The sequence below is a fragment of the Macaca thibetana genome, chromosome 5 (genome assembly GCF_024542745.1).
Source record: "Macaca thibetana thibetana isolate TM-01 chromosome 5, ASM2454274v1, whole genome shotgun sequence".
In the NCBI taxonomy this organism is placed as follows: Eukaryota; Metazoa; Chordata; class Mammalia; order Primates; family Cercopithecidae; genus Macaca; species Macaca thibetana.
In genome coordinates this window covers 68,680,689-68,692,905 of record NC_065582.1, presented here as the reverse complement: position 1 = coordinate 68,692,905, position 12,217 = coordinate 68,680,689, and the positions used below count along the sequence as shown (strand labels likewise).

At 41.2% G+C, this 12,217-nt stretch overlaps 1 protein-coding gene across 8 annotated transcripts in view; it reads right to left on the bottom strand.

Annotated features, from left to right (window-relative positions):
- The window catches only part of PRDM5 (PR/SET domain 5), a 224,802-nt gene extending 212,825 nt beyond the window's left edge, over positions 1–11,977 (bottom strand). For 7 of the 8 annotated variants that reach the window (XR_007726061.1, XR_007726059.1, XR_007726060.1 and 4 more), the window contains exon 1: positions 11,635–11,971. Coding sequence is in view for 5 of the 8 variants with exons in the window: in XM_050792633.1 (XP_050648590.1) it covers positions 11,635–11,727 (93 nt within the window). In the remaining 3 variants the exon portion in view is untranslated. Of the gene's footprint in view, positions 1–11,634 lie in introns of all 8 variants that reach the window. The other variant, XM_050792631.1, reaches the window with a different exon arrangement.
- Between the last annotated feature and the right edge of the window lie 240 nt (positions 11,978–12,217).

Here is a 12,217-nt window from a genome sequence, read left to right as displayed (position 1 = left end):
AGGAAAACTCTCTGCTCTTCCATTTTCTTGCTGTCCATTTGTCCCTGCATTAGTGGTATTACCTTTGATCTGTGATTTCTTTGCAAGAACTTTCCTAGGCTTCTTAGCTTCTATCTCAAGAGTCACCACCTCAAACACTTACAAGTTAGGCAGTAAGGCAACACAACACCAGATACCCAACAATAAACATGTAAATGATACGTTAGAGAGTAGCCAGGAGGTAAGGTGGAAAGGGCATGCCACCCAAAAACTTTTTCCACTCCAGTTGAATGTTGCTATATCACCATGTGGACCCAATGTTGCCGGATATATACATTATTTTTAGAGAAGTTACTAACTCAAATTTGTGTGTGAAATCACTGAATTTTTTACATTGGCAATGAATTCCAAGAATTCAACACTGTGCAGGTCAAATAAAATGTGACTTCAAGATAAATTCAGCCTGTACACACCAAACTGTCTGAGTCAAACTTACTTCTCAGACTGATCCAATGTCCAGTCCATAATGGAGCATCTTTGTTTTTATTCAAACTGTTTCTGAATAAAGCAGATAATTAATTCATTCAATCTGCTATTCACTGGACTAGACAGTAACTTTTAATAAAAACTGTATGATTGCAAAAATGTGAGCCATTTTCTCTCATTTTGCTGAATGCTATTAGTAAGTTAAAAACATGATTCACTGAAGATCTCTCTCTCAGAATTGTGGGGAAAAGCACTATCTTCTAAGCCTCAGTTTCCTTATCTACAAAACTTAGGGATTTAGATTAGTTGATTCCAAGATTCCTTCCAGTTTTTAAATCCCAATAGAAAGAGCTTCCACAGACCAAATTTAGAACAATTCGAGACTCAAAGGGGACAAAAGGATAACTGATCGAAACACATTAACAAATTTGTAAGTCCATACCATCAGTGAGAGAAAAAAGGAAATTTTTTAAAAATCTCATTTGCTATCATTAGAGGATAAGTTATTATTAAAATTAGTAAAGAAAAGGAATTAAGCATTTGGTCCTGCCTTTTCAATAGTAACCATAGTTCAGGATAACCAGACAGCCGAAATTAATGATGAAAAGCTCTTCTTTACAAAAGAATGCTAACTTATAAATAAAGGGGGAATATCTGAGTTAGCAAATCACCATTTTGAAATCCCTAATAATATTACTGATTTGTCAAGAATTCTCCACGGATACTAAAACCATTAGGCGAAAGGTTGATGGTGAAAACAAATATCCATATAGTAGTAACAGCTCACTGATTACTTGCTAAGAACAAAGGGGAAACAGTACATTTACAATAGAAAAATTACCTTAACCCAATGTTGGCATCAGTAACAGTGGGAAGCCAGACACATTATATGCCCCCTACTATTACGCAGCACAAATAAACCAGCATCACTCCATAACGTATTTTTGCCAGAAATATTTATATCTAACTTCCAGACTGCAGGAATTATAGGAGATAGAGAAACAAGTTAAATAAAGCCCTGGGAATGTAATCAGGTAAATCCAGATGTGAGATACTCTACAACGGGCATGATCTCTTCAGAGAGTCACTGTTGTTAAAAAGTGGGGGGGAGGAATTAAAGAGATAGTTAATAGACATAACTAAATGTAATATGTAGTCTTTGATCAGATCCTTGTTCAAAAATATCTATAAAAACATTTTGTAGGCAATTGGAGTAATTTAAATATGGGCTAGCATTAGAAGACATTAGGAAATTACTGTTATTTTTGTTAGATTTGCTGAAACGGCATCATGGCTATTTAGGAGAATGTTCTTATGCTAAAGTATTGAGGGGTGAATTGTCACAATGTCTGTAATTTACTTTGAAATAGTTCGGAAATAAAAAATATACATACAGATGACATAAATACATTAAAGTGAATCAATCTGCAATTGAGTCATTTATATTTGAAATAATGATGTTTTTCACAGAAGGAGACTGGAGTCCCCACTTAGAACATAATTATGTTTCAATGTTGAACTACTGTGCATGTATGTGCCCTTGCAATACAATTAGACCTTCAATAGTATATTAATGTGCTTTTTAAAAGTTCAATGTGAAAAATAACCAATCTTCCTTCCAAACTGTAGGAAGTCTGAGGCAGACTAGTTGCCTCCCTATATCCATTCCCCTTTGTACTAGAACACTGATCTTGTTCAGGGTACTAATGTATCCAGGTAAAAATACTACATTTATCTTGAAGAGAGTGGAGCAAACAACCTGAGAGCAGAAATCATTGTATGGAACTATCACACAAGTTCTTAAATGAAGCTGAGTCAAATGGAAAGTATACCCAATCCTGTTTCTCCCCACCTGGAATATCAGCATGATAGCTGAGGCTGAAGCAGCCATCTTGAGTCCAAGAGAATTGCAAAGACTTCTGCCCTGACATTTTGAGCCACTGAACTAATGGCCACAAACATCTTGTTCCATTTGCCAACTTTCTGTTAGAGGGAGAACAAAAACTCCAAGTTTAATTACTGCAGTTGTCTCTCTTACTCCAGTTGATATAGCAGAGCTCAGGGGAAAGAAATGTAGTGGTGCCTATAATAAAACAGAATTCTTCTTTACGAAATGCATCACTTATGAAATAACACAAAATGGAAATGCAGAGATGTGAAAAAAATAATAATTGTGGGTATATGGTGACCTGAAGGCAGCACCTTTCCCCTTCACCCTCAAACCTAAGTTACTTTCTTCTCTTGAGCAAAACAACTACTACTAGCATCTGTGGGCAGATAGGTGCAAATGAAGCCTTAGGTTCTGACAGACAACTGGTGCGAGGTGTTCTCTCCAGTGGACTTGGTAATAAAGTAGAAAACAGCAGAGTAACCAGGGACAAGGGCTGAAAACCAGGGAATCCCAAAAATAATTTGAAAGTCAGAGATGGAGGGGGCCACAACCCACAATTTTTCCTGCTCTTGACGCCCAGGAAAGTACAAGGAGACCAGAAAGCTGACTGACAGGGAACTGACAGCCTATCTGCCAGTGCAGGCCCACTGAAGAGAGACCCATTTGCCTTCTACCACCTGCAGGACTGAAGCCACAGAGGACTATTCAATAACCAGTCTTGAGCTCCAGTGAGGTAACCAAGGGATACAGCCCATACAAAGGAGCAAAGCTGCTAGAAAGAGGAAGATAAGGCAGGAAAATGAGACCCACGCTCTGTGTTCTACAGCAGACAGAATACCTCAACTAAAGGGAATACCTGAATTACCTAAGAAAATTTAAGGAGATTCAAATACAGCACTAGGAAAAAAAAAAAAAAAAAAACTTTTAAGAGTTAAAAACCATTAACTTAAAGATATTTATCTTTAGAGAATGAATTGAAAGAAAGTGACAAGAATCAAATTCAAAAAAAAATTCTCAAGTGAAAACTATGGACAGATAAAAATATGATATTTATAATCAAATTCAAAATCAAAACCTCAAGTGAAAACCATGGACAGATAAAAATATGATATTTAGAGAATAGATCCAGGAAACCTTGCATATAAAAACTAACTCCAGAGTACTTTTTTAAAGGGATGAGAAGTGTATTAGTCTATTCTCACACTGCTATAAAGAACTTCCCTAAGTCTGGGTAATTTATAAAGGAAAGAGGTTTAATTGGCTCACAGTTCCACATTGCTGAGGGAGGCCTCAGGAAACTCAGAATCATGGTGGAAGGCAAAGGAGAAGCAGGCACCTTCTTCACAGGGCTGCAGGACAGAGTGAGTGCAAGCAGGGGAAATGCTTTGTATCAACTGCATTGTATCAAAAAGACACCTGCACATGTAGTTTATCACAGCCCAATTCACAATTATAAAGATACAGAATCAACCTAAGTGCCCATCAGCCTATGAGTTGATATAAGAAAATGTGGTGTATATACACAATGGAATACTACTCAGCCATAAAATATAACAAAATAATGTCTCTGGCAGCAGCTTGGATCTAGCTGGAGGGCATTATTCTAAGTGAAGTAACTCAGGAATGGAAAATCAAATACCGTATGTTCTCACTTCCAAATGAGAGCTAAGCTGTGGGTACACAAAGGCATACAGAGTGGTATAATGAACACTGGACATTCAGAAGAGATAGGCTAGGAGGGGTATCCAAACTCCATATTGGATATAATATACATTACTCAGTGAGGGGTACACCAAAATCTCAAACTTCACCACTATACAATTCATCCATGTAACCAAAAACCACTTGTACCCCTAAAGCTATTGAAATAAAAAATACATAAAAGTTCAGTTTCCACCAAGAAGGTTAGTAGGAGTATCACTACTAACCTAACAATGAGAATGATAAACTGTAAAATCATAACTTTTCTTAAGGAGAGCACTAGCTTACCTGTGGCCAGTGTCCTCCTCTATCCACCATCCAAACACGTAAAAAATCAACTAGCATTTTAACCGCTTGCTAAAGGAGGAATGTGAGACAGCATGAAGGTATAGAACTATGGCAAGCCCCAGACCCAAGGGATGCTCACAGGCATGCTCACATTCTTTTCCAAGGACCTCCCCATGTGAGAGAGGTTTGGGAACAGATGGGAAAACAAAGAGAGACTTCCTCAGTGGTGCTGGCATGCAAGAGCGGAACAGCAGCTGCTGCAAGAATGGCATGACAGTGTACACCTCCTGTCCTGACCCTTTTCTCATATCAGAAGAAAGCCTTTAGCTACTGCAAGAAAAGCAGCAAACTATGTCATCCCCAGGATGACCCCAGTAAAGATCCACCGCTGTGGGCAGAAGGGCAGGAAACAGTACAGGCTCAAGCACTTAGACCACAACCATCAAAGGACCCCTACCACTGGGGAAGGGACAAGAAATATTCACCCACAAAAGACCAACCACTGACACAAGGCAAAAGATGAGCTCTCCTGGGGAAGAGGAACAGGCATATTGAGAAAGCCCAACTCCCAGGGCCCAGGCAGAGAAAGCCTACATAAGAGGCAGAATGGAACAAGACAACAGAAACCCTTCTCCCATACCCCTCACCATCAGCTCACCCCACACCAAAAAATAACACAGTGAAGTCCATTGTGGGAAGAACAACAACAGCAGGGCAGAAGGGCAGATAAAGGCTGAGAAAAATTCATTGCCAGAAGACAAGTGATATAAGAAATGTTAAATGAAGTTCTTCAGCATTCAGAATATGATACCAGACAGAAACTTAGTTCAAAATAAATAAATGGGCCAGGCATGGTGGTTCACCCCTGTAATCCCAGCACTTTGGGAGGCCGAGGTGGGCAAATCACTTGAGGTCAGGAGTTCGAGATCAGCCTGGCCAACATGGTAAAACCCTACTAAAAATACAAAAATTAGCCAGGTTTGGTGGTAGCTACTCAGGAGGCTGAGGCAGGAGAATAGCTTGAACCTGGGAGACAAAGGTTGCAGTGAGCTGAGATCGCCCCTCTGCACTTTAGCCTGGACAACAGAGCAAGACTCTGTCAAATAAATAAATAAATAAATAAATGTAATGGTAAAAAGTAAAGGTACATAACAAAGACAATTTGTCTTCATTTTAATTGCTCTAAAAGATCACTGATGATCTAAAGAAACAAGAGTAAAAATGTACTGTAAGATTTATAACATGTAACATAAAATGTGTGACATTTTAAAGAATGGGAAGGAGGAACTGCATTATATAATTGTATCTCACTTTCACATATCCCTTTGCTGTCTAACAGACATCTCAAAAACAACATGCCTTAAACTGAACCCCTGATCTGCCCTCTTCAAACCTGCTCTGCCCACAACCTTCCCCATCTCAGTTGCTGGCCGACAATCCAATCCTTCCAATTCCTCAGGCTAAAATCCTTGGAATCATCCTGAATCCTTCCCATTCTTTCACACTTCACATCCAATCCTGTCAGCATATTCTATTACCCCTACACTACCAAAGTAGCCACTATCTTGGTCGAAACTGTCATCACCTCTCACATGGATTACTGCAGTAGAATCCTAACTCTCCCAGTTCACACACTTGTCCTGTGGCAAACTATTCTCAACAGAACAGCTAGAGTCATGTTTGATAAACGGGCAAACTATTCTCAACAGAACAGCCAGAGGCATGCTTGATAAACCTATGTCACTCCTTTGCTCAAAACTCAGCAGTGCCTTCTCCTTTCACTCAAAGTAAAAGCCAAAGGCTTTGCAGTGGCCTAAAGGGCTCTAAGCAGTGGATCTTCCCCTAATACTCATCCCTTCACTAGCCCTCTGACCTCCTCAACTACTTGCTTGCTTGTTCACTTCATTCCAGCCACACTGACCACGTTGTTCTTGGACAGCAACAAGCAAACTCCCGTCTTAGGTCCTTTACTGTAGCTGCCCCTTCTGCACTTAGAATGCTCTTCCCGCAGATATGTTTGGCTAATTTCCTACCACCCTTCAAATAATTGCCCAAATCTCTCCTGTTTAGTGAGGATTAACTGACCCATCTAACACGTATAACATCCCACACACACACCCACACACCTTTTCTGCCAAGTCAACCATACCTAGCTCTTTTTCTTTTTTCTATAATGCTTATCATATTTAACATAGTATAAAAGTTAGGTCTGATAGGTCTGTTATTTTGTGTCTTCCCTTATTGGAATGCAAGCTCCCCAAGAGCCAGAATACCGATTTTCTTCACTATTGTACCCCAAAGTGAATAGTATAGGTCTTGGCATATACAGTGATAAAGATTTGTTAAATGAATGTGTAAAACAAGACCTAAATAAATACAAATTACAGCATATCCACAGCCTAGACTATATTCAGACATTAAAAAAAGCAGAGCCAAGGTAGGTAACTTAAAGGAATTTCCACAAGATACCATCGAATGAAAAATGTGAGATGATGAAGTGAGTTTACTCTTTTCTTATTTTTGTAAACTCATGTTTTTTTAAAAGTGTGCATGTGTTTGTATATTTGTGAATATAGCATTTCATCACAATAGAGAAAAAAACATTTTTAAGGAAAAGGGTATATGGAATGATCTGAGTTCAAATTTTCATTAATCCACTTATGATTGAAATAACCTTCCTCAACATCAGCTCTCTCATCTATAAAACAGGGATACTAACAGCCCCTTTGCAGGCTTACTGCAAGACTTCACTAAAAACTGTGTAAAGCATCTAGTGACCGTTGTCTCTGTCACTCACTCTTCTGCCACTAGTAACTAAAACAGTGCCTAAAAACTGCCATAGTTCAATAAATATTTGTTGAATTAATTGTAGCTGCCATTATCACACACACACACACACACAAAAAAAAATATATATATATATACAGTTTTGGAGAAAATGTTAGAGTAGTTACATAATTTAAAAAAATGTTTAACAACACCAGGAAATACAAAGCTGCCTTGAGTCACTATGGAGAAGTGTGAATGTGTGAAAACAGGGAAGAGACAGCATATATGGCAGGCTTCATGATTACATTTCTTCAATAATGTTTCCAGATAAGTTATCATCAGCCACCAGGAAACGTAAGCAAACATTGGCTGGCAGATTTTTAGCCCTAGGCTACAAATCCATGTTTCTTCAGACAAGTCACCTTCTACGCTGATCAACACAACACCTCATCCCACAAAGTCTGGTCTTCCTGTATTAACATTTATGCATGGTGATTTTTCCTCTACAGGCTTTTATTTAGTTATCTGTTTCAGCTTTTTTCTCTCTTTGATATTTTTTTAAACTTTGTAAAATTTGACTTTTGTTTTGAAATCTTACTATATTTTTACAAACTCACCTTTAAGCCTTTACTTCAGGTATTGATTGATTGATTGATTGATTTTTACTTAGGATTTTACCTCACCAAATGATCTTAGTACAAATCCCTCAGTGAGAATCAAGGTGTGTGTCTTTGTTTGGAAAGGAGGGAGTTGGAACTGTGAGAGGCATAGGAATCTGAGAGGTAACTGTGAGCTCTAAGACTCCCTACAACTCTCTGGGCTTCAGTGTTCTCACCTGTAAAAGGAGGATGTGCCAATTAGATGACGTCTGTTAACTTAGCAAAAAATTACAAGATATAATTTTAGAAAAGGAGAGGTGGAGACAATACTTTATTTCTCCTAAAAGGTTACAGCCTGCCAAGTGGCCATCCCACAGTCTGGGAAGCATGCCTCTGGCCAAAGCCCAGAGACAGGCACTTTGAAGGAGGAAGAGCTTTACACTGAACAGGTTGGCTCTCTGCACTTGTCTTCCCAGAGAATCTCCTGGCTGGCTCAGCGACTTCAGCTCTCTGCTCAGATGTCATTTCCTCTGAGAAGCCTTCCCTGCTGGCCCTCCTAAAGTAGACCCACCCCTCATTTACTCTTTAATGCCTCATCCTGTTTATTTCCTGCAATTAATTTAACACATGCCTCAATCATTTTGGTAATTTTCCATTTTCTACTTGTTTACTGCCTATCTCCCCACACAAGAAAGCAAGCTCCTTGAAGAAAAAGACCTTGTCTGTCTTGCTCACCTGTGTATCCCCAGGGCCTTGTACAGTACCTGCCACATATGAATGATTAAATGACGGAAAGTCAGAGAAGAAAAACCTACATCCTAAAATATCTAAAGGGAAAGAAAGCTGCAAGTAGTATATTTCCACCTTAATCTTTCCCTTAAAATTACATAATCTGAGAGCTTGAAATAACCTTTCCACTTTGCAGTTTCAGGCACAATGTCAAAAAGACCACCCACTGGTGGTCAATCATATAAGCAAGCTAGGAAAAAAATGGTCGTGAGACAAAAAATGTAATGTAGTAAGGTGTTTGCTTAACTTTAAATTTTTATTGGATGTATACTTAATTTATGAGTTTTGAGTAACTAATATTAATTTTAATCTGCATAATACTTTGCAACCTAAAATGCCACATTTTCACTGAAGCGTTCAACTGTGCTCCTGAGAAAACACAGCAAGCATTAGACAGGGTCTGGCACACAGCATGCAAAAAGTTTCAATTTTATTATTTTTCCTTATTCTGATTATTAGCAAATCACAATGTGTAAAAGTGTGAATGAACTCAGGTCTCCTTTTTCTTCTCAAAAGCTTTCTAACTGACTCTTTTCCTTTTCTTGAATTGTCACTGTACAGATTTTTATACTGGGAAAAAAAAATTAGAGGCAACAGACCAGCAAAAAAGGATAATTGCCAAGGAAAAATCTAGTAGGACTAAGGTAAAGCCAGGGAATTAGGTGATTCTGCTGCAAAGACACCACCACTCTAGGAAGCACTGCACGAAAAGGGGTAGGACTAGAGAAGGATTAAGGGGTCCTATCAGCAAGAAAATCCCATCTCAATCTGGTGAATGTAATGTGGGTGGGGTTTCTAGCAAGATTTCCCAACCTCAGTCTGGATTAGATTCTTTGAATTTGAAATCAACAGATGGCTTGAATTGCAATCACTTTCTAAAACAGGAGTGTTATACAAGTAGATGTGTTATAAAAGTGTGGCAAAACATCTGTAATTTCCAACACATGTATTAAAAGTGGTATCTTCTAAAGTTTGTTTAGAATAGAGAGCATGAAAACTTTTAAGTAAGGTCCTTAATGTAGCTGCTGATAAATCTGTCTTCTCAGGTCCCTTGATTTATGGCCAGAATTAGGTCTAGTACAAGGTAACTTGGAAAATACCTAAGAATTGAGGGACCATTTGCCTTTCACAAGCATGTAAGGGATGCATTGATACTCAGCTGCAGCCTTACAATTCAGCTAAAGTCTGCTATTTGGCTTTAGCCTTGTCTTTGTCCTCAGATTTTGGAAGGAAAAGGAACTGAAGCTTCCTTTAGGGTCAGTTCTGAGATCAACAAACCTGTCCATGACCTTGTGACTGAATATTTTGGGATCATAACTAAAAGTCAATAATAGTTTGGATTCATAGCAAACATCTGCATATTCACTTTGAAATATAGAGAAGTATTCTAAATGTGATCTGGATGAAAATCTCTATGTGTTTTATATATTAAAGTTAAACTGGCCAAGAAAAGATAAGTATCATTGCAATAGTAAAGTGATGCAATAATATATGATGATTTTGGAAGCTGTTCATTTCATTGCATGCCCAAAAACAAAATACTTACAAAGAATCAAATATATGAAAAAATAAGCTGAAATTAATAAAAATCTCAAAAGAAAGGAGGTTGGCCAGCTGTTTCTAAAAACCTATATGGTAATATAAGGAAACAACAAGGACTATGTAATAATTCTAATCTTTGTAGAGTTGTTTGGTATAGTACTATTCATAACATTAAATAAAATGATTTTTAAGAACTGTGTTTAATTTTTAAAGTAATTACATTTAAGCCAGAAACCTTTAAGGAAGGTCTGAGAATTTTTCACATCTTTTAAGAATGAATTAAAAGCAGAATTTGAACTCTGTACAGAAGTCATTTGGTGATGGTTGTATTTGGCCTTCAAAAAATGTTGATTTTAACATTTGGCCATTTGGCAACTATTCAATACATCTCTAATTCAGATAAAGTATTTATTCCTGTTTTTAACATTTGAACATTCTCCCCAACTCCCATTTGAAAAAATAAATAAGTGGTTTATTTTTTCCAATTTCACCCTGAAGGATGACTGGAGATCATGTTGTCAATGGAGCCCTTTTTTGGAGATTAGTAGCACTTTCTACTACTCTTCACCAGCTCTTTAGGTCAGAGGCTAAGGGGAGGGGGTTAAATGCAGTTGAAAGAGACCCTAGTGTCTCTGACTGCATCCTCTGAACCTCTTGTGAACATACCTTACCTGAACAAGCCTGTTGTTGCCCAAACCTCCATCTTACAAAATATCTACTAAGAAAAGGGGACGAGGGAGGCCAGGACGACTGTAACAAGTTATACTATTATAAGATCAAATCCAAAGAGCTGGACTGTTCCTGTGGCCTCTCTTCCTAGGCCTTTGCTTTCAACATCCAACACTTCCAGGCCCTTCCTGTACGAACGGAGCAATGTGCTTCCTCTCACCACATGCCTGTAACTTTCTGGCTGGAGAGATCGAACCGATGTTGGAGACAAATCCAAAAAAAAAAATCAGAGAAAAAAGGTACAGACATTCAAAGATTATCTGGTTGGCACCTCCCTGAAGGCACATATAACACATTCCAGGAGGGAAGGAAATGCTGGGTGTATGAATGAGATTCTACGGCCTGTGTGGAGCGGCGCTCTGGGCTGTTCTTCCCATCCCCGCATGGAAAGTTAGGAGTTTCTAGCCACATTAATTCATCCTAAAGGAAAAGAGGCGGCGGCGGAGCACCGTGCGCGCGGGGGAAGACTCCCGCCCACGCGTGCCTTTGCCAACGCAAAGACGCAGCTCACTCCCGTAACCGAGGAAGAGGGAGGCTCCCGCCGCGCTCACTTCCTGCGGGAGAGAGGAAAGACATCTTGCAGCAGGGAGGCCGGTGGCAGTTCCGCCCCTGGACCGGCCGGCAGCGGAGCGCGCCCCGCCGCCACCTACGTGGCGCTGCCTGCTCGGGTGGCGCAGCGAGTAAAGGCCACCCCCGCCGCGCCCCGCGGTCCCCGGCCGTCCAGCGGAACGCCTGGCCCGGCCGGGGCGAGGGGCGACCGGGGTGAAGCCCGCCGCGCCCCGGGCCCTGCGGCAGGGCGACTCCGGGAGGCGCAGGGCGCGCGAGGTGCAGGGGCGCGCAGGCCGCCGCCGGGTCACCCACCTTTCGCACTCTGCGGGCCGTGTAGAGCCCCATCCCGTCCTGAACCCGGGAGGACTTCAGGGAGAACCTGTCCGGCACGTACATGCCCAGCATTTTCCCGGCCGCGGCGGCCACCGCCTCTCTCAACACCGGCGCTCAGCGCCCGGCAGGCGACACATCGAAATTTGGGGTGCCAGGGTAGAGGGGAGAAGCCGGCAGGGAAGGAGGAAATGGAGTTTTCCTCCCAGAATCCCCACCTCCCTGCCGATTCCAGGATCCCCCGCGGCTCAGCCCCTCCTCGTCCCGGGTCGGGCTCGGCCCGGATCCGTTGCTGCCATTCCTGCTGCGGGGGCGCTGGGGGCGCGGGCCTGGGCGCTGCGGGCGCCGGGACGCCGCTCGCTGATTGGCCCGAAGTTGGCTGCTCGGACCCGCGCCCGGGCGCGAAGCCCGTAGCAGGGCTGACCCCGGGGCCTCAAACCCGGAGGCCCACGAGCTACGCGGGCCGTCAGCACCCCTAGCCCCGGCACGGCGGCGTGCGTTCCCGCCTTTGTCCAGCTCTGGGTGTTCGAACCTTGCCCCGCTGAATCTTTACTCCCGGTAGGGA